This window comes from Anolis sagrei, chromosome Y (assembly GCF_037176765.1).
Source record: "Anolis sagrei isolate rAnoSag1 chromosome Y, rAnoSag1.mat, whole genome shotgun sequence".
Classification (NCBI taxonomy): Eukaryota; Metazoa; Chordata; class Lepidosauria; order Squamata; family Dactyloidae; genus Anolis; species Anolis sagrei.
The window spans coordinates 70,861,576-70,889,030 of record NC_090035.1 but is presented as its reverse complement, the minus strand read 5'-3'; the positions used below and the strand labels follow the sequence as shown (position 1 = coordinate 70,889,030).

The 27,455-nt window shown below is 43.5% G+C and overlaps 1 protein-coding gene across 3 annotated transcripts in view; it reads right to left on the bottom strand.

Moving 5' to 3' along the window:
* The window catches only part of LOC132780129 (RAC-beta serine/threonine-protein kinase), a 41,250-nt gene extending 18,283 nt beyond the window's left edge, over positions 1–22,967 (bottom strand). The window contains exons 1-4 of one of the 3 annotated variants that reach the window (XM_067462183.1): positions 22,792–22,967; positions 6,482–6,593; positions 2,316–2,444; positions 1,140–1,251 (exon numbers count right to left, since the gene is read on the bottom strand). In XM_067462183.1, coding sequence (XP_067318284.1) covers positions 1,140–1,251; positions 2,316–2,444; positions 6,482–6,527 — 287 coding nt within the window. In that variant the 5' untranslated portion in view covers positions 6,528–6,593; positions 22,792–22,967. Of the gene's footprint in view, positions 1–1,139; positions 1,252–2,315; positions 2,445–6,481; positions 6,594–7,164; positions 7,303–22,791 lie in introns of those variants that run through there. The other 2 variants (XM_067462182.1, XM_067462184.1) reach the window with 2 other exon arrangements.
* Between the last annotated feature and the right edge of the window lie 4,488 nt (positions 22,968–27,455).

Here is a 27,455-nt window from a genome sequence, read left to right as displayed (position 1 = left end):
AAAAAGGGATGGAAGGAAGGAAAGAGGGAGCAAAGGAAAGGAGGGAAAGAAGGAAAGAAAGCGAGAGGAAAGATTGGTCACAGCAACGCGTGGCGGGTACAGCTAGTTAATGTATATATCTGCTAACCTGTATTCTATGTATATATTGATTTGCTACTTTGACTGTACCTCTTTGGTGTGGGAGGGGCCACAGACATGTGACTGTACTAAGTTCAGATTCAAGACTCTATTTTGTTATTAGTATGTCTTTGGATTTCATTGTTAGCAGTTTGCTTTAGACCTCAGTGGAGGTGGTTACAGTATGTTTTTGGACTTCAATGGAAGCAGATGTCTTTTGGACTTATGCAGGACCGGTTCACTATATGTGTGCTTTAAAAAGCAGTGAGTACAGTTATACGGTTCGGATTTTCATAGTATATATACTTAAAAGACTTTGGACTACTGACTGTTGATTAAGAATGATGCCCTGTGTTCTCAACACAGAGAAACTACATCCTATCTATAAATGTGCCTGTATGCTGAATTAATACAAGATGTTTGTGCGTAAACAAGCTATGTTCCTTTATAAAGAAGACTTTGTTTTTTTGCCTATGGGTGCATATTTTAAACTAAGAGGTTTCAAGGTAAAGTATATGTTTTGGGCAACTGCAATTTCAACTTCAACTTCAAAGAAACATTTGAAAACTCTGCAAGTATATGTTTTTTTGTGCAGTGGCATGACTTTGTCCCTGGCAGTTCAAAGACAGTTTATCAATTTAACAACTGAGTTACCTGTGTGCCATTACATGAATGCTTGTGAGCATTCATCTAACTAGGTCATGCCTTTCTTTGACTAGTGGTTTTCAAAAGATGGTCTCCAGTTGTTCGTGGAGATTCACATTTGCCAAAATAATATGACATCGTTTTTCTTTTCAAAGGGGTTATGAATGCCATTTTTCTGCAAAAGATGTTCTAATTCCAAGATGGTAGGGACAGGCGTAGCACTGTCATCTTCATGGGCAGGTAAATTACTTGCATGACAGAGAAGTCAAAGAAGCCTAAGGAGCTGAGAGAGCAAAATGAAGCAACCCCTTTTCTTCCATTTCCAAACCTCTGGGTTTGTGTTCTCATACCAAATCAACTGTGCTCATGTCACTCACCTTTCATCTGGGGAGTCCACATGGAAGGTCCTCTCAATAACTGTCGTCCACTGCAAACAGCGAATGATGAAGGTGTTGGGACGGGGCCGCTCTACTTTCATTAACTGGCATTCTGAGAAACAAGCCAAGGAGACAGAGAGTTTGTGCTGGGGGCTCTTCTCAAACAGGGCATATACACTGTCACCCACTACCCGCTCTTTCTCTTGCCAAGCCCAGAATTATAACTCAGGTTTAACATATAGAGTGTTCCCTCACTTATCGCAGGGCTTCCATTCCAGGACCACCCGCGATAAGTGAAAACCTGCAAAATAGGGGTGCCATATTAATTTTAATATTTATACATTATTTTATATATTTTATATATTATTTTCTTACCCACGCTTCCTTACCCACCTCCAGGCCCATCCCAAGGGCACCTGCCTGCCTCCCTGGCCTCCGCAGAGCCTTTGGAGCCACACAGGAAGCAGCAGGCCAGGGAGGCAGGCCTTCCCTGCTGCGCCTCAGGCCGCCGCACTTCCGGGGTCTGTGGAGGCCAGAGTGCCAAGCTTTCCCCGCCGTGCCTCAGGCCGCCGCACTTCAAGTGTCCCTGGCCTCCCCTGGTCGTAAATATTTAATATTTTTATTAATATTTTCAAAAACCCGTGAAACAACGAGTCCGCTAAAAGCGAACCGCGAAGTAGCAAGGGAACACTGCTCCCTCTCACAGTGGAGTTTAGAGATTCTCCTTGCTGCCTCACTCCTACATAATGGGATTCCTCACCCATACCACTGTATAAAACCATCACCCAAGTTAGGCAGAAAATAACCCAATTGACTAGCTCTTATACAGAAAGGAACAAAACGCACCAGCAAGAAAATGGAACAGGGACAAGGACAGCCCATGGGTCAATCCAAGTTCAAAGTAATTCATTATTTCAAAGCCCTGTGCAATCTTGTCTCTCTCACACAGAACTGGGACTTCTTTCCATTCCCAGGCATATACCTACCAGTTAGGAACATGAAAACAATTCATTCCAAGCACAAGATTAGAGACAAAGAGAGTTATTCACTGGGAGCTCCAAGGAAATGATTCTACTATTTATTATTTATTTATTTACAGTATTTGTATACCGCTTTTCTCACCCTGAGGGGTCACATTCACCCAAGGACTCTCTCATGCTCACGTGCATGACATACCTGCCACAGAGAAGTCATTTAAGGGGGGAAGGCTCTGATCTGTTGTTTCGGGCTTCTCCTTATACCCAATGAAAGACCCATCACTCTTCAGCAGGAAATACCTGGGTCTCCAGGTTTTGATGTATTCACCTGGAAAAAGCAGAGGGGTGAAATACGGTGTTTTTCAGAGCAGGGGATTCAGAGCAACACCCAACTTTCTCTGGAATAGCTGCTACATTCTGTGACACTTGCCCCTGTGTCTTGAGGGTTGGATTATATTTCATCTTCTAGTAACAGTTCAGCATTTCTTTCCTGCTTCAGTTGGCAAGTCTCTCTTGTTCTGCTGACTAATATAGTCATTCAGATTCTGCCATCTCCTTCTCAGGTAATGCAGAATCAGGTCTCTTTTCTTCCTGCGTACCTACTGGGTGGTTCTGCAGGGGCTGGTATAGAGGAAGAGCAGGAGTTTGCAGTGGTTCAATCTTGAGATCCAGGGAAATCATGCTACCCCTCTATTCCGCCTTGGTCAGGTCACACCAGGAATCACACTGTGTCGAATTCTGGGCATCACAATTTAAGGGAGACGTTGACAAGCTGGAATGTGTCCAGAGGTGGGCGACCAAGTGTCTGTAAAACAAGCCCTATGAAGAGCGGCTTAAAGAGCTGGGCATTTTTAGACTGCAGAAGAGAAGGCTGAGAGGAGACATGATAGCCATGCAGAAAGATGTGGAGGGAAGTCATAGAGAGGAGGGAGCAGGCTTGTTTTCTGCTGACCTGCAGACTAGAACTCTGAACAATGGCTTCAAACTACAGGAAAGGAAATTCCACCTGAACATGAGGAAAACCTCTGAGGATGCTTGCCATAGATGCAGGCGAAACATCAGGAGAGAATGCCTCTAGAACATGGCCATATAGCCCGAAAAAACCTACAACAACCCAGTGATTCCGGTCATGAAAGCCTTCGGCAATACATGAGGAAAAACTTCCTAACTGTTCAGCAGTGGAACTCTCTGCCCTGAAGTGTGGTGGAGGCTCCTTTTTTTGGAGGCTTTTAAGCAGAGGCTAGATGGCCATCTGTCGGGAATGCTTTGAATGCGATTTTCCTGCTTCTTGGCAGAAAAGGATTGGACTGGATGGTCCATAAGGTCTCTTCCAACTCTATGATTCTATGAGATCACATTTCTACACGCTCCAGGGCTGATAAAGGTTCAAATGGCTTTTTGAGGGGGGTGTATTATCATTCATGCATAAAACACTACTGTGCTAGCCAGGATCGGGCCTTTTCTCTGCTGCACAACTTGCTTGATTGAGTCTATCCTGGCAACACACTGAGAATAGTTTAAGAAACCTGCTCAGCTGCAAGGACTGATGGCTGGGAGGACCCGGGAGGAACAGTTTAGTTCTCCACTTGTCTTTAAAGATCTGTTAAGTGTCAACAACTCTGTCACAGAGATATAACCCCCAGAGTTTTCGGTGGCCAGAAACACCACAGCAATTTCAAGTGAGTTGCCAGGAGAGCCTGGGTCAAGTGTTCAGGGATTGATGGGTTAGATTTCTTCTTCCAGAGTCACAATCCTCTTACAGTAAAGCCTGGCACAATTCCATATGGTGCTTTCCCTATAGATCTTTGCCCTAGCCAAGCTCTCTAACAGCAAATGAACACCAAGCTTATTCCAGCTGACTCGTGATATGCCCTGAAGCATTTGGCTTTTATGTGTTTTTGAGCCCCATTTATAGAATTGTTTATAACAAAACCTTTTTAAGTGGCTCTCAAGCAAACAGTGTCTCTTGTGCAAATGGCTGATTCACACCAAAAATCCTGGATTTTCCTCTCACCTCCATTGAACATTGCACAACTAAGGGGATCTCTCTCAGCAGGGCTTGCCCAGCCCTCCCAGAAACTGCACCCGGCTCCAGGTACCAAAATAGCCTCCAGGCCAGGCTGGCCACCACCAGCTGCCCGCTATATTTGTCATCAGGAAAAGGAATTTGTTGGGAGCCACAGCACAAAATAGGGAAGGGGGCACAAGGGGAATCACTGCAAGGGACAGCTGAGACTGCCATGAGTCCATTGGGGAAGGGGGGGCAGGCAGAAAGAGGGAACTCGAAGAAAAACAAGAGGATATCTCAGAACCAAAGGACTTGAACAAAGACAAACAGCTCTTGTGACAGACCTACCTGTTGCTAACAGGTGCCATCTGTCATCCTTGGATTCCGCAGCTGCCTAAATGCCCTCCCACATGACTCCTCCTGTGCTACTAAGTGCAAGAGAAGTGGTTTAGGCTCTCAGCCAAAACATGGTACAACACTAGGTAGGGGCACACGAAGAACCCTCTCCATTTATGGTGAAAGGTTATGTCATTTAAAAATGACATTTTTCAAACCACAGGATTTGTTGTTTGGATAAAGAAGCTTCCAATCAAGCTCCTTCTTCTCCTGAATTTCACAGGGAACCTCCATGTCTGTTTTGAACCAGTCTAATAAAAGGTCATGTATTTCCTTGCTGCCCTGAACTGCAGCAGGGTGCTGGAGTTAGTTGGAGCATTACTGACCATCTAGCCTTGGGATCAAGTGGCAAGAGCCCCCAGGTAGGTAGCTACCTATCTCCTTGACAAGGCTCAGTCCCCGAGCACAACAGTCAGCCCCGAGTAAACAGTTCTGCCCTCATCTTCATTGTCTGGCCATTCACCTTTGCACAAGTCATACAAGAAGCTCAGCCTCTCACTGAACATCAAGAAAACCAAAGTGCTCTTCCAGCAGTCACCAGCCAATCCCTTTGCAATGCCAGAAATACAGTTTAATGGTGTAACATTAGAAAAATGCTGACCATTTCTTCTATCTTGGCAACCACCTCTCCACAAAAGTCAACATTGACATTGAAATACAACATCACCTGGGCTCTGCAAGTGCAACATTTTTCCAAATGAAGCTGAGAGTGTTTAAGAATCAGGACATCCGTAGGGATACCAGGGTGCTTGTTTATAAAGCCATTGTCCTCCCAACTATGTTATACGCCTGCAAAATATGGACTGTCTACAGCAGGGGTCCTCAAACTATGGCCCGGGGGCCGGATGCAGCCCTCCAAGGTAATTTACCCGGCCCTCGCTCAGGATCAACCTAAGTCTGAAATGACTTGTAAGCACACAACATCAACAATCCTATCTCATCAGCCAAAAGTAGGCCCACACTTCCCATTGAAATACTAATAATTTTATATTTGTTGAAATTGTTCTTCATTTTAATTATTGTATTGTTTTTAAGTGGGTTTTTTTTGCACTACAAATAAGGTATGTGCAGTGTGCATAGGAATTCATTCATTTTTTTTTCAAATTATAGTCCAGACCTCTAACAGTTTGAGGGACTGTGACCTGGCCCTCTGTTTAAAATGTTTGAGGACCCCTGGTCTACAGACATCACACTCAACTCCTGGAACGATTCCACCAGTGTTGCTTCCGAAAATCCTGCAAATCTCTTGGGAAGACAGGCGCGGAAATGTCAGCATGCTGGAAGAAGCAAAGACCAGCAGCACTGAAGCAATGCTCCCATGCCATCACCTCCACTGGACTGGCCATGTTGTCCAAATGCCCAATCACCATCTCCCAAAGCAGTTACTATACTCTGAACTAAAGAACAGAAAATGGAATGGTTGACAGGAAAATAAAGATGGGCTTAAAGCCAACCTTAACAACTGTGGCATAGACTCTGAGAACTGGAAAGCCCTGGCCCTTGAGCGCTCTAGCTGGAGGTCAGCTGTGACCATCAGTCCTGCGGAATTTGAAGATCCACAAATGGAGAGAGAAAGGAAGAAATGTGCAAAGAAGAAGGCACATCAAGGCTACCCTGATCAGGACCACATTCTACCTGGAAACCAATGTCCTCACTGTGGAAGAACATGCGGGTCAAGAATAGGGCTCTACAGTCACCTATGTATCCACTGCCAAGACACTACACTTGGAGGACCATAATCCTCAGGGGCTACGAGGAATCACCTAAGTAAGTATGTAAAATTTGGTCTTCATTTTAGTCTCATAAAGATGAATAGGGAAAGGAAGTAGGTTAAAAGATCAGTTTCAAGTCAGGTTCTGCTTCACACTAAGCATGTATTAATAGTCATTCTCAAGAAAGAAAGAATTCAATAAGGCTCCACTTGGCCTCTTCGATACTGGGGCGGGAAAACCATTACTTACCTCTCTTGTGCAGCCAGCCCTCCTTGATGACTGACACTTCATTCATGTTGATGCAGCCGTGTTAAACTGATTTAGATTCTGACAGTTGAACAACTGTGGGCCAGCTGGTGACCTGTAGAGAGCAGAGAAAAGTGGGAATTAGAAGGGAAGAGATTCCAAGAAGCTGGTGGTACCCTTGGAGCCACACTGTCTGCCTTGGAATGTGTTCCTCATGCTGCTTCTGTGTCTGGACTTTTCAATACCACAGTGCAAGCTTAATCTCCAAAGACAACAAACCCCCAAAGAAAAACAAATCAGCCACTACCTCAGTTCCTCACAGAGCTTGAGTGCCCCCCCCCCCTCCAGTAGCTATGGGATGGCTAGAAAGGCTATGGGAAAGAAACTGCCTTAGGGCAATACAGGAGTCACAGAAGACTCAGCTCCCTAATATCAGGGGCTCTTGCAAATCTAATGGCTCTGTGTACCCAGGAGGCTCAGCAAGGTTGGCAGGGCATAGTTAATGAGTGGCTGCTCCCAACATAAGGCAGAAATGGGGTGAGGGAGATTGGACAATCAGACCTCCCCCCCACGCTACTAATGCAAATATTCAAAACCAGTACAACCAAGTTGGATGCAGAAGATGAGATTTCTGGGTTGCAAGGCCAGGCTGGACAGACAGCATTTCCCCCAAATGCTCCACTCACCGTAATGTTTACATCTCCGTTTTCAATTTCCCTTTTGGCCTTATCTGCCCCTGCGCCTTGCCCTGCTATCAGAAGTGATAAGTGATAAGGGGCCTTTCCAAGGATCCGCACATGCTCAGATCAAAGCGCCTTCGCAGCAAAAACACATAGCTAGAGAAAGATTAATCCCAGGCACCTGATGGGATTAACTGGGGGTGGGAGGTGGGTGGAGAGACTCAAAGACAAGCCCAAAGACATTTCCAGCTATAGTGGTGTTTGTGACTGGGAGGCCTATCTACACAAGTTGGTCTTCCTGTCATAATGGGGTGCATGGCAGAATTATTTTAAGGCTCACATTGTGGACCTCAAATGCTTTGCTTTCTGGTGGAATGAGGAGCAGGATCCACTTTAAGTCCCTGCAAAGCTTGAAGGCTAAAGAGACTGAAGTGCATGGGTTACAGCCACTTAGACTTGCCGGCTTCCCCACATTCTGACCTCTGTAAAAAGCCTGGAAGTGGGGGATGAAGGAGTCAAGAAAATGCCTGTCCTCTCCTCTTGTAGAATATAATAACTTTATTGTCATTGTACGTCATCCAACAGAATTAATGCCCTCCCCAATCGCATTATATAGAATTGCAAACAAAGCATCCATCCTTTCACAATCTAATTCCTATTCCACAACCCCTAATGCCACATCAGTGTGAAAACATAGACCACAATATAGTCACAGCTTTAGGATAAAAAGTATATCTCAGCCTATTGTGGGATTGTTCCAACATGAGAGTTAAAAGCCTCAAACGAGGCTATTACAGGGGGAACCAGCTGATCCCTAATCCATCTAAAACACAGACACGTGCTTTTCACCTTAAGAACAGACAAGCATCCTGAGCTCTGAGGATTACCTGGGAAGGAATCCCACTGGAGCATTGCAGCGCACCCAAATACCTGGGAGTCACTCTGGACCGTGCTCTGACCTACAAGAAGCACTGCCTGAACATCAAGCAAGCAAAAAGTGGGTGCTAGAAACAATATCATACGAAAGCTGACTGGCACAACCTGGGGATCACAACCAGACACAGTGAAGACATCTGCCCTTGCGCTATGCTACTCTGATGCTGAGTATGCATGCCCAGTGTGGAACACATCTCACCATGCTAAAACAGTAGATGTGGCTCTTAATGAGACATGCCGCATTATCACGGGGTGTCTGCGCCCTACACCACTTGAGAAATTACATTGTTTAGCCGGTATTGCACCACCTGACATCCGCCAGGAAGTAGCAGCCAATAGTGAAAGGACCAAGGCAGTGACATTTCCAGCTCATCCCCAGCCAGCACGTCAATGACTTAAATCAAGAAATCGTTTTCTAAGATCTACAGAGACACTCGCTGGAACACCTCAGCAAGCGAGAGTCCAAAAGTGGCAGGCTCAAACCCACAACCTCAATCAATGGCTGATACCAAATGAGAGACTCCCCCCTGGGCACACAGAAAACTGGGTGACTTGGAAGGCGCTGAACAGACTGCGCTCTGGCACCACGAGATGCAGAGCCAACCTCAAGAAATGGGGATACAAAGTGGAATCCACGACATGCGAGTGTGGAGAAGAGCAAACCACAGACCACCTGCTGCAATGCAACCTGAGCCCTGCCACACGCACAATGGAGGACCTTCTTATAGTAACACCAGAGGCACTCCAAGTGGCCAGCTACTGGTCAAAGGACATTTAATCAACTACCAAGCTTGCAAACTTTGTGTTTTGTCTGTTTCTTTGTTTGTTAAAAAATGCAACGCAACTGTTTGGTCTGCTCCTGACACGATAAATTGGACAGGATGACTCCTTTGGTTTTGTCTAAGGCAGTTTCTCTGTTGCAGGACCAACCCTAATGCCACTATGGAAACAGATGCAGCTCTGCCAAGCCAAGCCAGTGTCTGAAGACAGAGGGAAGTATGGTGGTCACCAGAAGGCCATGATCAGCAGCCAGTACCCCAGTCCCTCAAAGTGAGCAGATCTTTATTGCCAGAGAGACTGACAAAACCAAAAGGCTGTTCACCTCAAGTACATGCATAACAGCTAAAGTAAGACAAGAAGAGCCTAACAAAACTGTAACCCCTGAGCACAATATTAATGATTACTGTAATATTCCACCTTTTTTCAGTTTGAGATTCAAGAGTAAAAGCTGCTAAAGAATCACAGCACACAAAAGTTTAAAAAGGTAAATGAAATAGAACTCAACAACCAGATTTAGGTATTGTCCCCCCCCCTTTCTGCAGATGCCGGAGGTTAACAACACGGGAAAGCCAACCTCCAATCAGGCCAGGAAGAGACTTGCACAATGATGCGGCAGCACTTGTTGTTGTCACAGCGGCCAAGGCCCACAACAGACAACCAGGGTGGTGTTATGACAGAGCTTCAGAGTCATTTACATAAGAGTGCAAATGGACCCGGCAGAATGCCTGAACCAGCAACATTCCCTCTGCTTGGGTCGGCCAGGAGAGATATGGGCCAAAGGGCAGCATTCTGCAGTACTACGCTGGACAAGAGGAGTCAGCCGCTCCCCTGGCCTCCTCCTCCCCTTTGCATAAGCCTGGCTTCCCACAAAGCCCCCAACAGTGGAACTGGGGGGAAAGGGCTCTCGTTTGCTGTGGAGAGAGAAAAAGAGGAGCCTGTCATGCTTGCAAAGGGCCTTCTTCTCCTGGCTTCTAATCTCAGAGGCTCATTCGGATACCATCTGTCTCGCCATCAGATAACAGCCATTCAGAAGACAACGGTTTATGTCCTATCTTGCCTTTCTCTCAGAACACAGTAAACATGGTAACAGGAATAAATGGCAAACACAAATATATTTAAAATAGGAAAAAATGTCAATTAAAAGCTTATCAACAGAATTTTAAAAATGTGCATTTAAGTCCTCCCAGTGGTACAGTGGGTTAAACTGCTGAGCTGCTGAACTTGCTGACCAAAAGATCATCAGTTTGAATCCGGGGAGCGGGGTGAGCTCTCGCTGTTAGCCCCAGCTTCTGCCAACCTAGCAGTTCGAAAACATGCAAATGTGAGTAGAACAATAGCAGGAAGGTAACAGCGCTCCATGCAATCATGTCGGCCACATGACCTTGGAGGCGTCTACGGGCAACAGACCCCCAGAGTCAGTCACGATTGTACTTAATGTCAGGGGAAAACCTTTATCTTTACCTAAGTGTAAACCTGTCTCTACCACTGCTCCAAGACTGCTACCTAACATTTACCATGTGTACATAGTGGTTCTCAATCTGGGGTCCCCAGATGTTTTTGGCCTACAACTCCCAGAAATCCCAGCCATTTTACCAGCTGTTAGGATTTCTGGGGAGTTGAAAGCCAAAAACATGGGGACCCCAGGTTGAGAACCACTGTAAAGGGACTATAAAATGTGCACCTTGTGTTCAACTGGGTTTTAAAACAGAGTGGTTAATTTTATTAGTTTAGTTCTGTCAATATATGCAATTCCAAACCACTGACAAGTTATTTGGGTCTTTAGTTGCTAAGGAAGATACATAACAAAATTGGAAAACTGATCAGTAAACTCAAAAGTCCTATGGACAAAGTAGGCAGGAAAACACTCCTCCCCACTCCTAGAACAAAACAGCAGCAAATGACTTTAACATATACAAGTGTAAATAACAAAAAGACTATGATAGCTCCCATATAAAAAGACATGTTTTGAGTAACTAATTACCACAAGATATGATAGTACTAGAAGTGAAACCATTAATAGCCAAAGTGTTCTGTGTTTCCACAAACAATTGATATTAAAAGTATCTTGGTTTCAAGTGTTTCCTTCTCTGGAAAAAGATGAATGAGATGTGTCTGATCTACCTCTTCTCAAAGCACCTCTCCCAGCCCAGCTTCTTAAGATTTTGCAGCTGAAGAAGCCAAGGAGTTCTGCATCCACTGCTGATGCTCCTGAATCAACCTTTTAAGGGGAGATTTCCCTGAAGACAACTGTGGAGGCATAAATCTAGCCTTCTCACAGGGCCGCTGAGGTCTGTCTCCCACCGTGGGCTCAATCGTACACCTGTTCTGACTACACAGGCTGCCGGATGGTTTCTCCATCCCCAAAGGCACAAAGCCACAGCTGCCAACTTGAGAGAACGCAGCTAAATCCTGATTCCTCTTCCGGTGGTCCTGGTAGAAGACATAGGAGCAGCACGTTCATCCCACGTGGGAGTGGGGAGAGAGGCTTGTTGACTTGCAGAGCATGTGTGACTCAGACACTGCAAGCCCCAGAGTTGTTTACAGCACTCCAGGATGTGACCCTGTTGAATAAGAGGGGGGCAAGTAGCAAGAAAGGAAGAAAACACAGAAGGTCTTCACCGCTTAGAGTTAAGGCAAAGAGGAAGGGAGACAGTCCAAAGACAGGAGGTGGATGCTCCTTATCTCTGCTATGGACCCCAAATAAACACCCTCCATACCAAACAGATGTCACCTGTCAACTGAAGGAAATACCGTCAAAGTACTGGCTTTAGCCTATAAAGTTGTAAATGGTTCTGGACCAGTTTACCTGTTTAAATGTATCTCCCTCCATGAGCCAGCAAAGATTTATTTATTTAAAACTTTTATAACCCGATCTTCTCTACCTCCGTAGAGGGACTCAGACCGGCTGACAGCAAAAATTCAATGCTAACATTAAAATCTAAAATATCATACATCAACATTAAAATTAAGATCTTTTGGGGAGGCTCTGCTCTCAATCCTGCTTCCTTCGCAGGTGCGGTGGACAGGGACGAGAGACAACACCTTCTCAGTGGTGGTCCCTCAGCTTCGGAACGCCCTCCCTCCTGACCTTTAGGAAAAGGCTAAAAAATGAGTATTCAACCAAGGATTCAATAAGTAATCTATCAGTGCAGTAAGAAAAGATGAAATAGTGCAACGACAAATTGGAATCGTCATGGACTACGATATTGGATTGCATGATTTTAAATCATTAGTTTTAAGGTTTTATTATGTTTTAATGAGTGTTTTAATGCTTATGTTTTTATTATGTGTACTTTTGGCATCTAATTGTTACCTATATATGTAAGTTGTCTTAAGTCCCCCCTACAGGGTTAAGAAGAGTGGGGTAAATAATAATAAATAATAAATAAATAAATTCTAGGGTTCTTTAAAGCAAAGAAACTTAAGGTGGTTTTGCCAGTTCTATCCTCTGAAGAGTAGCTTTCAGCAGCAGGTATTCATAGCAGTCTCCTGTCAGTTACAAGAAGTTAAAAGGAAAACCAAAAATGAATCTGACTATGTCTTTCTTCCTGGTGAACCGTGACTCAATCTAAATCAGAAATTTAGGAGATAAAACATTTTTACCCCCCAAAGCAGCAATATCTCCACTTCAAACCTGGTCATTCTCAAGTCTTACTGGAAAAGAGACAGAAATACAATGAACCTCTCGATCAACTAGCAACTTCCTTTTAAAATGACTGGATGCAAACCCCAATCCCAGATGTAGCTAAACACTCTAGGGCAGAAGTATCAAACTTGTGGCCTCCAGATGTTTGGGCCTCCAGCTCCCAAAAGCCCTAGCCAGCTTACCCAATGGCCAGGAATTCTGGGAGTTGAAGGCCAAAACACCCAGAGGGCCAACAAGTTTGACAGCTCTGCTCTAGGGCCTGATTTTGTATTGAGAGGCTGATGTGAGATCCAGAAGTCTCAGATCAGGTACGATTTTCGCTGAAGGACCTCTGTGCAAAACAATTGCAGTATGGAGAGAAATATTTTTTCAGACAAGATTACGTGAATTTATCAGATCCAGTCACTTTTGTCGAAATACAAACTTCAAGATATATTTGGAAGTACCTATGATGACTAGGCAGTAAAATGTAACAAAACACAAATCAGGATGACACCTAAAGAAGGACAGAATACAATAATGGAAGCTTTCAAAGCTCATTAAGATGTGTTTAAATGTCAAGTAAAGCCGTTTCCTCAAAACCACTTTAAGCGCAGACATTAAGGAAACATTTCAAACTAGATGCAAGGTCATCTTATTTTTCTACAATATTATAAATACCATCTGTGCCTGATAGATGCCAGCAAGCCACCAAGTTGTAAGCCATTAAGAAACACTAATTATACACAAATAGCAAGTAGAAAGACATTTGACAAGCAGACATAATGAAGGTGGAACTCAAACAGCAAATTAGGCTTCAGGGGCACTGCTTTCGCCTTGGTAGGGGTCTATCAAAAATGAAATGTTGTTTGTTTGTGCCTTCCCAGAATAAGGTAAACTCTCAGAAATATGCCCTTAAAATGCACTTTACCACTGATTTAGGACTGACTGTGTTCCTTCATCTTTCCTTGAAAATTCTACCCCAGTTATATCATACCTTGTTCATGTCCAGCATTATTTTTAATTTTTATCTATTACATTTGGCCCAGCCATTGGTTTTAAATGTTTCTGTGTTACTGTTGATTTATTGTTTATTTTTTGTTATGTGACTTATTTTAATTGTATCGCTTTGATTGTTTTGTTATTGCTTTGTTTACTGATGTACTGTGGGCTTGGCCTCATGTAAGCCGCACTGAGTCCCTTGGGGAGATGGTAGTGGGGTACAAATAAAGTTTTATTAAATTATTGTTGTTGTTGTTGTTGTTCTTTTAAAGCTTTTGTATTTGTTTTGAGACCCTGGTCTGCTCAGGCTTAAAATGAAGCAGATTTATTTCCAAGCCACATGATCTCAGGATCTCTGCCCTACCTGTGAGATACAATATCTCATCTAACAAAGCTCAGGAAGACACCTATGTCATTGATTGAGGGATGCCTCTTGAATATGGACTCCTAAGAAAATCTAGAGCAAGAGTAGTCCTTGAGTGAGTTAATATACCTCATGATGGAGTGATGCTATTTCCTTGAGTAGACCAGGGAGCTTTCATGAGATTGGCTAGAGTCCCAGCGACATCCTTTATTCCTTTGCAGTGTTTTGGAAAGTCGATGCAATAGACAACCATTACAGGCTTGAACCACTCAGCTGAGGTGTGAAGGAATTACTAAGGCACAGTGTTGAATCACACCTTTTCCACTCAGCAACACATACCCGTCACAGCTGCCAAGTTCTGGATGCTGTGACTCCTCCTTGTCGAGCTTGTTCTGGGGTTTTGGCACAAGCGTTTAAGCAAGAAAGCCAACGGGGCACTCAAGGGACCTTGCCCGCTACTCCCTGACCCAGTGCCCTCTCATTTCCTCCAGAAATCCACTTCCCTCTTCAAAATCTCTCTCAAGAGTGGAATTTCAAGTCTAGCTCTTGCTACATCCCACAGAAATTCCAAAAGCAGTTGTGAAGGCAGAAGTGAGTGCACTACCCCTGTCTGCCAGGGCATTTCCTAAATCTCAGCATCAACTCCAAGCTATTTTTAGCACCCTGAAAAGTTACTATTATCAGCTCAGCTCCTTCAAAGAAATCCCATAACCAAAGGAGGTAGAGAAAGGCGTAAAAGACTAAGCGAACAGGAAGGAAGATGGTTCTGTGTATATGGCACAGTGCAGACAGAAAAACAGACATCACACATACAGCAGGCACTTTATGCCTGGCACTTGAGTGCAATGGTGAAACTGACAAAAACATGCCCTGCTAACACATAAATGGGGGACCCAGCAAGCCACTTTGGCACTGAAGTTCTCAGGGAAAGCAGAAACCTTGCAGTGACTCATTTGCTCCCGACCTTTAAAGGCTTGGAGGGAGAAACATACGTGTGATTTTGAAAGGGGCAGGCACGCAACAGTCCGCCCCCATGCAATACAAGAAACAGACTGGCAAAGGGCCAGCAAAAGCCAAACTGGAGCTTGCCTTTCATACGTGGCTCACAGCCTTCAGATTCGGAAGCCAAGAATGAACATATCCTTCAATTGAGGAACAATATCCATCCAATGGTGAGAGGCACCCACACACTGAACAGGCAGAATCACTATTTCACTGCTGCATCCTCCTCTCACACATTTCAGTGAGAGCTGCACCTGAGGATTGCTGCTTTAGTGACATTTGGGGGACCAGATTTCCATGTCTCAAGACTTCTGTAGATGAACATGGGGGGGGGGGGCAAAATTAGGGGCACTGCCCACTGAAAGAAGAATGCTGCTCCTCAAATGACTACTTCCCTCCAATATCCGAATTTCTAGCAGCGGAGAAAATGAGGCACTGACATTCACACCTAGGACTCTTACATTTGATGCATTCACATCATCTTGTTCATTTTGGCCTCCCCTTTTCTTTGGATGCCAAAATTGTATTTCTTAAATGATTAAGTTATAATATAATATATTGTATATACATATAATATTTATAATATTGTAATGTAATGCAATATAATACTAGTAATTGTTTTTAAATGCATAATGATTTTGTATTCTGTATATCTAAACTGTTGTAAACCGCTCTGAGTCGCCTAAGGGCTGAGAAGAGCGGTATACAAATAAAGTAAATAAATAAATAAATAAGTGAGGGTAAAAGTTACTGTAATGAAAGAAATGTGAGGACTGAGGGAAAAATTTATGGGGAAACATATATGCCTATTGAAATTATGGAAAAACTTAGAAGATATAATGTGGTGAACAGTGTGAGAATTACAACAGTATTAGAAAAGCTAACATATAAAATTAGGTTAGAACGTGAACTTAAAAAATATGTATTTCAAGAAAATTAGAAACCATTTATTATGTGTTTTACCTTTTAAATTTCTGGATTTAGCCCACCATCTTATCAAACATTCATTTGGAAACAATGTTAAGAATCATATTCAATCCATGAGATATTAGATATGCAGTGATATTACTGACTAAAGAAAAGGGGGGGGGGGAGACTGAATATTGTAATATATCTGTGAGTTAGGGAACATTTGCAGTGAAAATAGACTTAAAGAATTTTCGCAAGACACTTAAGACTTGGCATTTGTAGAATAGACGATTTCTTTGGCTTAGATGAGATTGTATAGACTGCATTTTTTGGACTGATTTGGAGCACGTTTTAAACTTGGCGAACTGTTTTTAAATGCATATTTATTACCATTTTATGTAATTGTGTATTTTATTGTTGTTTTTAGATTGTTGGAAGCTGCCCTGACTCCCTCTTCAGAGGTCGAGGATAGGATGGGATACAAATTTTCTAAATAAATAAATGAATTTTTAAAAAACCAGTCAAGACAAGATCCCTGGAAAAGAAGTGTTCTTCTACTATACTCAGATCCTATTACTATGTTTATTTCCGTGTTTATGTCAGGAACCAAGACCCAAAGCGACCCTGCTATACTAGTTAGCATCTATGCAACTATCCGGTTGAGAACATTTTCAAAAGCCTGCTTTTTCCCAAATAAAAACTTTGCCTCGCAACTTGAGGGCAACTCCAACTTTAGAAAGCAGTCTCCTTGACAAGGTCAATACAAGAACAGGGTTTGAAAAGAATAGCTTCTAGTTACACAGCTTCTAGTGTGATGGACAATACAAAAGAAAGATGAATAAACTGATGCCCAGAAAAGTGACAGATGGAATCATCACACCTGCATACACCTTCCCACCACCTTCTTCCTTATTGTATACTAGCTGTCCCCTGCCACGCATTGCTGTGGTCCAGTCTGTGTATATGTGTTTTGTGTGTATATATATTTGTGTATATGTGTATATATGTTGTTTTGTGCATGCATTGTAATGTGTTTTTTTTTGGCCTTTTAAGTATTTTCCGGTGTGTTTTTCAGTGTTTTTATGAGTGATGGTCACTTGTTGGCCTGATAAGTGTATTGCGTCCTAATTTGGTGTCAATTTGGCCAGTGATATTTAAGTTATATTAATCCCACAAACAAACATTACACCCTGGTCTTTCCACAGATATATAAACCCATTTTCCTAGTTCTAACAGACCTCACTACTTCTGAGGATGTTTGCCATAGATGCAGGCGAAATGTCGGGAGAGAATGCCTCTAGAACATGGCCATATAGCCCAAAAAACGTACAACAACCCAAACATTACATTTTTATTTATATACATGATGAAATAGATCCATCTAACTGGAGGGAGGGGGTTGGGACCAAAGCCAGCAATGGGTGGACACTCTCAAAAGGGGGTGGACCCAGCCGATCTTTTTATTCTAGGGAAAATAGATCACTATGCATACCATGGATCTGGAATGACTACTTGCAGAAGACTTTTGAAATCAGACTATGGCCTAGTGGGTTTTTTTTTTGTTTTTTTGTTTTTGTTTTACTCTTTCTTCTGTTTCCCATGAAAGCATGTCAACAGCTAGGGAAAGGGATAACGACAACTTTCCCTCAACTGCTTACCCTGCTCTGGGCATTTTGTCCTCCATCATGTATCATTTTTTGTACCTGGTGAGCCAATGGGATTTGTGTAAGAGACACCATGCAAAATCCTAACTCAGCTACCACAGAGCTTGGGACAGTTGACATCTTGCTGTTTAACCGTTTTTGCAGCATTTTTGGGAAGATGGCATAGAAACAAGGCCAAAATGTACACACAGTCCTAATGGCATACATCAGGAAAACAGCAGAATGTTAACTCTTTTTTTTTCTATCAGGAGCAACTTGAGAAACTGCAAGTCGCTTCTGGAGTGAGAGAATTGTACATCTACAAGGATCCTGCCCAGGGATTGCCTGGATATTTGATATTTTACCATTCTGTGGGAGGCTTCTCTCATGTCTCCACATGAGGAGCTGGAGCTGACAGATGAGAGCTCACCCCACTCCCCAGATTTGAACTGCCAACCTTTGTCAGCAGTCCTGACAGCACCAGGGTTTAACTGATTGCATCACCGGGGGCTCAATTAACACTGTAAATAGTCAAGGAAGCCACACTCCTTTTCTCTTACTGCAATCTGTGCTGGTACGCAACACCTCAGCTTGCTGCTTCCCATTGGGACCAAAAACTTTGGAGATCAATGGAATGGCACTGCCAGTTCCTGTTTTCCTCTCCTCCCAAATATCATGATGTCTAGCAACAAGTAAGCTAAAGACTCAATGATTGCAGCAAAAAATTCATTGGAAACTCAGCTCCTGATAATTCTGTGATGGCACCACTGAAGCTAAGAAGAGAGAGACATGTCGTCCTTCAAAACTCTTATGTGAAAGGGCAGGAAGATAGCACAAATCTAAAAACATTCAAAATTAATATGTAGTACTGTAACACTGCCTCCTCTATGGGACTTCTACTGTTTTCTCCCTTCTCTCCACCCAGCGTGGCTGTCATTGCAGTTTTCAAAGAAATTGATGCTCCACTTCAGGGCAGAGAATCATACAACTGGGTGAGCCCCAAGGGTCATCCATTCCAACCCCTTTCTGCCACACAGGAATACACAATCAAAACACTCCAGAAGGCCAGCAATCTCGTCTCTGTAAAAACCTCCCAAGAAAGAGACTTCCCTGCACTATGAGGCAACACCTTCCAGTGTCAAACTTCTGGCTGTCCAAGTCTTTAGTAATGACTTGGATGAAGGTTTAAATGACATGCTTATCAATTCTGCAGATGACAACAAACTGGGATAGCGAATACTCCAGAAGACAGGATCAGAATCCAAAATGACCTCAAGAGATTAGCGAGTTGGGCCAAAACTAACAAAATGAATTTCAATAGGGAGAAATGTAAGATACTCACTTAGGCAGAAAAAAACGAAATATACAACAACTGAGTCCCATGAGAAAAAGACCTTGGAATCTTAGTGGACAACAAGTTGAACATGTGACAACATGATGCAGCAGCTTAAAAAGCCAATGGGAATTTGGGCTGCATCAAAAGGCATATAGTGTCTAGATCAGAGGTCCTCAAACTAAGGACTGAGGGCCAAATACATCCCTCCAAGGTCATTTACCCGGCCCTCGCTCAGGGTGAACCTAAGTCTTAAACGATTTGAAAGCATACAACACCACCAACAATCCTATCTCATCAGACAAAAGCAGGCCCACACTTCCCATTGAAACACTAATAAATCTGTGTTAAAATTGTTTTTCATTTTAATTATTCTATTGTTTTTAAGTGTTTTTTGCACTAAATAAGATATGTGCAGTGTGCATGGGAATTCATTCATGCTCTTTTCAAATTATAATTTGGCCCTCCAACAGTTTGAGGGGCTGTGATCTGGTTAAAAAGTGTGAGGATCCCTGGTCTAGATCAACGGAAGTATTGGTGCCTCTCTATACTGCTTTGGTTATACCTTACCTGGAATACTGTGCACAATTTAAAAGCAATATTGACAAGTTGAAACGTGCCCAAAGGAGGGTGACTAAAATTATCAAAGGTCTGGGCACCTTGAATCCCTGCAAGGAGCATCTTAAAGAACTGGGTTTGTTTATTTATTTGGAGTATTTATATCCTGTCCTTCTCACCCCCGGAGGGGGACTCAGGGCAGCTTACAAAATGCGATAATTAGATGCCAGCAATATACAAGTAAAGTATCACAATTAAAACACTTATGTACATTTAATTTAAGACAGTCAGCCAGTTCAAACTCATGGTTCCGGTCAGTCCATACTCGGTCACTTAAAACAATATTTTCCTAGTTGCTGCATCTACTGCTGAAATGCTTGATCCCACAGCCAGGTTTTGGGTTTTTTTACGAAAGGCCTGGAGGGAGGGGGCAGATCTAATTTCATTGGGAAGGGTGTTCCACAGCCGAGGGGCAACTACGGAGAAGGCCCTGTCTCTCGTCCGCACCAGTCGCACCTGCGAAGAAGGTGAGACCGAGAGCAGGGCCTCCCCATATGATCTCAATGTCCTTGGTGGTTCGTAAAGGGAGATACGTTTGGATAGTAAAATGTTTAGCCTACAGAAGAGAAGGTCGAGAGGTGATATAATCGCCATGTTTAAATATTTGAAAGGTTGTCTAAAAAAGAGGAAGGAGGCTTATTTTCTGCTGCCTTGAAGACTAGGATTCAGGGCTGTTCTACACAGTCATATAACCCAGAAGATCAAGGCAGAAAATCCCACAACATCTGTTTGGAACTGGGTTATCCAAGTCCAAACTCCCATATATTCCTGTTCAAAGCAGACAATGTGGGATTTTATTCAGCTGTGTGGAAGGGGCCTCAATGGAGCAATAGGTTCACATTATAGGAAGGGAGATCCCACCTGAACTTTAGGAAGAATGTCCTGACTATGAGAGGTATTCAACAGTAGAACTCTCTTTCGCAGTCTGGTGGAAGTTCCTTCCTTGGAGGCTTTTAAACAGAGGCAGGATGGCCATCTATGGGAGCGATTTGATTGTGCTGTTCCTACATGGCAGGGGGTTGGACTAGATGGCCCGTGTTGTCTTATCCAATTCTATGATTATAAGTTCTTCCTAACTTTTTTTTTGGTTGTGTCAGGAGCGACTTGAGAAACTTGGCTTTTGGTGTGAGAGAATTGGCTGTCTGCAAGGACGTTGCCCAGGGGACGCCCGGATGATTTGATGTTTTTATCATCCTTGTGGGAGGTTTCTCTCATGTCCCCGCATGAGGAGCTGGAGCTGATAGAGGGAGCTCATCCGCCTCTCCTCGGATTCGAACCTGCGACCTATCGGTCTTCAGTCCTGCCGGCACAGGGGTTTAACCCACTGCGCCACCGGGGGCTCCTCTTCCTAATGCTTAGGTGGAATCTCTTTTCTTGTAGCCCTATCATCTCTAAAGTACCATGCACATGAACGGGGGGGGGGGGGGGGGAGGCTTGAAAACAATGCTCCTTTCTCATGTGTAATAGTGCTTCTCAACCTGTGGGTTCCCAGGTATTTTGGCCTCCAACTCCCACAAATCCCAGCCAGTTTACCAACTGTTAGCATTTCTGGGAGTTGAAGGCCAAAACTTCTGGGGACCCACAGGTTGAGAACCACTGGTCTAGGCCACATCCAAGGAGGGAGTCCTTCCTTTCCCAGTGGGGGAATCCTCTCATATTGGGATGAGATTTTTTTAAAGCTGGAATTATCTGTTATTTGTGGAATATTATTTTACTTAGATCAAGCATGGGCAAACTTGGGCACTATGGGTGTTTTGGACTTCAACTTCCACAATTCCTAACAGCCTCAGTCCTCAAGCTGCAATTATTTATTTGTGGAATATCATTTTACTTAGATCAGGCCTGGGCAAACTTGGGTTCTACTGGTGTTTTGGACTTCAACTCCCACAATTCCTACCAGCCTCAGTTCTCAAGTTGGATTTATTTGTTAATTGTGGAATATTATTTTACTTAGATCAGGCATGGGCGAACTTGAGTCCTACTGGTGTTTTGGACTTCAACTCCCACAATTCCTAACAGCCTCAGTCCTCAAGCTGCAATTATTTATTTGTGGAATATCATTTTACTTAGATCAGGTATGGGCAAACTTGGGTCTTACTGGTGTTTTGGACTTCAACTCCCACAATTCCTAACAGCCTCAGTCCTCAAGCTGGATTTATTTGTTAATTGTGGAATATTATTTTACTTAGATCAGGCATGGGCAAACTTGGGTCCTACTGGTGTTTTGGACTTCAACTCCCACAATTCCTAACAGCCTCAGTCCTCAAGCTGGATTTATTTATTTGTGGAATGTTATTTTACTTAGATCAGGCATGGGCAAACTTGGGTCCTACTGGTGTTTTGGGCTTCAACTCCCACAATTCCTAACAGCCTCAGTCCTCAAGCTGGATTTATTTATTTGTGGAATATTATTTTACTTAGATCAGGTATGGGCAAACTTGGGTCTTACTGGTGTTTTGGACTTCAACTCCCACAATTCCTAACAGCCTCAGCCCTCAAGCTGGATTTATTTGTGGAATATTATTTTACTTAGATCAGGTATAGGCAAACTTGGGCCCTACAGGTGGAGTTCATCCCCCACAATTCCTACCAGCCTCAGTTCTCAAGTTGGAATTATTTGTTATTTTTGGAATATGATTTTACTTAGATCAGGTATGGGCAAACTTGGGTCTTACGGTGTTTTGGACTTCAACTCCCACAATTCCTAACAGCCTCAGTCCTCAAGCTGGATTTATTTGTTAATTGTGGAATATTATTTTACTTAGAGCAGGCATGGGCAAACTGTAGATGTTTTGGATTTCAATTTCCATAATTCCTCAGCTTAAGAGGCTGAGGGGGGAAAGGAAAGGGCCTGAGGCTGTTAGGAATTGTGGGAGTTGAAGTCCAAAACACCTGGAGGGCCAAAGTTTACCCATGCCTGACTTAACTGGGTTCAGTAAACAATGCAATCAAAATGGGAACGAATGCCAAATCTTATTCTAGAATCTGGTCGATCCAACGGTGCGCCTGCAGACAACAAGCAAAGGAAACAGCAGCTGCCTTCAGAAGCCCATACTGCGCACGCGCAAAGGGCAAAACGAGAAAAGCGAAAATAAGCCTTGACTGGCCAGTAAAGCTATAAAATGGAAATCATAAAGGGAAAAAAATGGAGGCTGGAGAAACCCACCGCTTATCGACAGAAGCATCTGGCTCCTCTGAAAGGCCTAAGTTCCCTGCATTCCGCCCCCTTTCCCCTCTCACACACCCCTCAGTTTTGCGGCCTAATGGTTTAACCCTTATCAGACCCGCGCTCGCCTGCCCGGGCTGTACCACTGGAAGCTTACAAATAGGGGGAGGGGGGATTGGAAAAGGAAGTCTCGCGAGACTATGGTGTTTGTGTGTGTGTGTTTCTCTCCCCTCACAGCCCTTCGCTTTCTCTCACCTACCGCCGCTGTGGCCGCTACCGGCGTCCCCTCAGGCCCATCTTTTCACGCCGTCAGGCCCGACGGACGCCTTCCTCCGTTTGGGGCGGGAGAGAGAGAGAGGGAGGGAGGCGAATAGTAAGGGGCGCCGCCGCCGACACTGTCGCCTCTCCTGCGCAGGCGCGGTCCAGCTCCTCCCAAGGCGCATGCGCGGGTCGGGCGCGAAGTCACGATGGCGCCTGCGTGGGCGGAGGGGGCGGAGGCCGGGCGGGGTCCTGCAATGCGCATGCGCGGAGAGCTAGCCTGAAACTGCCAAGGGAGCAAGAGAGAGAGAGGGTTCTTCTGCAGGTCAAGCAGAAGAACCCAAGGGGCCAAGGCCAGACTATGGCATTCTGTCTCAGCTGGCTTTCAATGGCTTACATGATGATTATTTAATGATTATTAATTTAAATTACTTGTTTCAGTTCATTGTGCAATGTATTGTATATTTTTTGTTTACATTTTTACTTATCTTCTATCTTCTATATAAATAAAAATGTAATGTTGGTTTGTGGGATTAACAGAACTCAAAAACCACTGGACGAATTGACACCAAATTTGGACACAAGACACCTAACAACCCTATCTCTCTCTTAGATCAAGGGTCTGGAGAACAAGCCCTATGAGGAGCGGCTTAAGGAGCTGGGCATGTTTAGCCTGAAGAAGAGAAGGCTGAGAGGAGATATGATAGCCATGTATAAATATGTGAGAGGAAGCCACAGGGAGGAGGGAGCAAGCTTGTTTTCTGCTTCCTTGGAGACTAGGACGCGGAACAATGGCTTCAAACTACAAGAGAGGAGATTCCATCTGAACATTAGGAAGAACTTCCTGACTGTGAGAGCCGTTCAGCAGTGGAACTCACTGCCCTGGAGTGTGGTGGAGGCTCCTCCTTTAAAAGCTTTTAAACAGAGGCTGGATGGCCATCTGTCAGGGGTGATTTGAATGCAATATTCCTGCTTCTTGGCAGGGGGTTGGACTGGATGGCCCATGAGGTCTCTTCCAACTCTTTGATTCTATGATTCAATGTATGTCCTTCACTCAAAAAAATTGATTTCGTCATTTGGGAGTTGTAGTTGCTGGGATTTATAGTTTACCTACAATCAAAGAGCATTCTGAACTCCACCAGTGATGGAATTGGGCCAAACTTAGCACACAGGGCTCCCATGACCAACAGAAAAAATTGGCAGGGTTTGGTGGACATTGACCTTGAGTTTGGGAATTGTAGTTCACCCACATCCAGAGACCACTGTGGACTCAAACAATGATGGATCTGGACCAAACTTGGCAGGAATATTCCATATGCCCAAATATGAACACAGATGGAGTTTAAGGGAAACAGACCTTAACATTTGGGAGTTGTAGTTGCTGGGATTTATAGTTCACCTACAATCAAAGAGCATTCTGAACCCCACCAACGATGGAATTGAACTAAACTTGGCACACAGTTCTCCCATGACCAACAGAAAATGCTGGAAGGGTTTGGTGGGCAGTGTCCTTTGGTTTTGGAATTGTAGTTCAGCTCCATCCAGAGATCACTGTGGATTCAAATAATGATGGATCTGGACCAAACTTGGCATGAATACTCAATATGCCCAAATGTGAACACTGGTGGAGTTTGGGGAAAATAGAATCTTGACATTTGTGAGTTGTAGTTGCTGGGATTTATAGTTCACTTACAATCACAGAGCATTCTGAACCCCATCGATAGAATTGGGCCAAACCTCCCATACAGAACCCCCATGTGGGCCACAGCAACACGTGGCAGGGGACGGCTAATGTTTTATATAGGCATTGAATGTTTACCTTTATTGTGTTGACCATTTCCACTACCTTGGCAGCCACCTCCCCACAAAAGTCAACACTGACACTGAAATACAACACCTGAGCTCTGCGAGTGCAGCATTTTTCCAAATGGAGAAGAGTTGCTGCAAGTTTTTTGAGTTGTATGGACATGTTCCAGAAGCATTCTCTCCTAATGTTTTGCCTACATCTATGGCAGGCATCTTCATAGGTCGTGAACATGGCCATAAAGTTACAGCCTATGTTGGATAGGGTTACACTACCACTGAAGATGCAGGTTCGCAGCTTGGGAGTGATCCCGGATTCACCGCTGAGCCTGGAACCCCAAGTTTTGGCATTGGCCAGGGGAACTTTTGCACAGTTAAAGCTTGTGCGCCAGCTGCACCTGTACCTTTGGAAGTCTGATCTGGCTACCGTGGTCCACGCTCTTGTTACATCCTGAATAGATTACTGCAATGCACTCTATGTGGGGCTGCCTTTGAAGACTGTTTGGAAATTACTACTAGTCCAACGGGCTGCAGCCATATTGCTAACTGGAGCAACATACAGGGAGCATAACACCCCCCACCCCCCCAATTGTTGTGTCAGCTCCACTGGCTGCCAGTCCACTTCCGAGCTCAATCCAAAGTGCTGGTTTTGACCTATAAAGCCCTATACAGTTCTGGCCCAGCTTACACTTCCAAACACATCTCCCTCTATGTTCCGCCTCACAGTTTAAGATCATCCGAGGAGGCCCTGCTCTTGCTCCCGCCAGTGTCACAAATACATCTGGCGGGGACGAGAGACAGGGCCTTCTTGGCTTTGGCCCCCCGCCTGTGGAACTCGCTTCCCACTGAGGCAAGATCGGCTCCGTCCCTCCTGTCATTTAGGAAGAAATTGAAGTCGTGGTTCTGGGACCAGGCTTTTGGACAACACAGATAGCACTTTGGACATGGAATTGGATATGGAATTGACTGGAATGATGTTACAGCTATTAATACTGTTTTTATTGTTTTAATGAATGTACTTATTGTTTTAATTGTTGTTATATTGCTATGTTATATGTTTGTGATTTTTTATACATTATAATTGTATTCTCAGTTTGCTCCTGACATAATAAATAAATAGTTAACTGGCACTCATGAAGATTGGAAGCAGCTGGTAAATGTAATTTCTGGTTGCTTGAGAGTTGTTAATACAATACCCTCCCCCATCTATACCATACCATACCATACCATACCCATAATGCCTTGAGATTAATATTGAAATACATTAATTAAAAGCGAATAATGACAAACTTAATGTAACAGTTTTATTATAAAGCTTTGTGTTTTTATTTGTATTGAAAGTAGTGTGTCGCAAAAGTCTCAATACATAGGAAAAAGTAACAAACGCATAGTTTTTTAATATATATATATACTCGCAGAGTTTTGTGAATAAAATTAATAAATATTTTGTAAACAAAGGTACATTTACCTATGGTTTCCCATTTTCCCTATGTACGGTGACTTTTGGGACACCCTGTGTTACTTTGGCCCCTTCCACATAGCTGTATAGAATCCACATTGAACTGGATTATATGGCAGTGTGGACTCAGATAACCCAGTTCAAAGAAGATATTGTGGATTATTTGCCTTGATATTCTGGATTATATGGCTGTGGGGAAGGGTTTCCCCCTTCTCTTTCCTTTCTCCACCTGGTACCAAATTTTCTGTTAGAGAAATAACACCTAGGAACACAACTACTTTGTTAACAGAGATATATACATGTGATAAGATCACACCTTATCTTTCTCTGACATACAGCATTGCTTTGCCACTTTCCAAATCAGTTACGGAATTGGGTCTCCTCTCACCATCTAAACGAGTCCAATAGTTCACTGAAAATCAGTGTGAATATCCATATTGTTGCACCATTTCCATTTCGTAAATGATGCAGCTGCCTTTGACTGAATCAAATATTTTTTTTCTGTTCACTGTGGCAAGGAAGAACATGTCATTCTTAGCCCTATTTAGAAGGAAATTACAGATATGGAACTCTTTATTACTACAGTCCTGCCAAATTTACAAATAACTATATTATTAACAATGAATTTTAAAAAATTAAAAAATACATAAATTTTCCCCATATTTGTATTCAAAGGGGCTCAAAGCAGCAAACGAAGGGGAACCTTTCAATTATCCAACAGGTACTTCCAATCTGATTATCAAATGTTGGGTTGATGTGAGTTTTCATGGGTGGAGGGAGCCACATTCAAACTAAACATGTCCACTGTCTGGACACACTGAAATGATGCTTTTGAATGTCTTCTATTCTCAGATCCCTACAAGGCTACCAACTCATCATTGGGCCTTAAAGAGTTACATGCCTTCCATAAAACATATTTTTAATCAATGAGCCTCACGAAGAAACATTTGATATGCTGTCAAAGGCTTTCATGGCCGGAATCACTGAGTTCCTGTGAATTTTCCAGGCTGTATGGTCATGTTCCAGAAGCATTCTCTTCTGAAGTTTCGCCCACATCTATGACAGGCAGTTTTGTTGGAAACTAGGCAAGTGGTGTTTATAGCCATAGATTTTAAAGGTGTGTTGTACTATTGTCAATCGCTTATGTTATTGTCTATGTGATTTATTTTAATTGCATGTATTGTTGTTATTGCTTGTATTTTGTGTTGCGGGCTTGGCCTCATGTAAGCCGCACCGAGTCCCTTGGGGAGATGGTAGCGGGGTATAAATAAAGGATTATTATTATTATTATTATTATTATTATTATTATTATTATTATATATCTGTGGAATGCCCAGGGTGGGAGAAAGAACTTTTGTCTGAGGCAAGTGTGAATGTTGAAACTCTAACAACTACCATG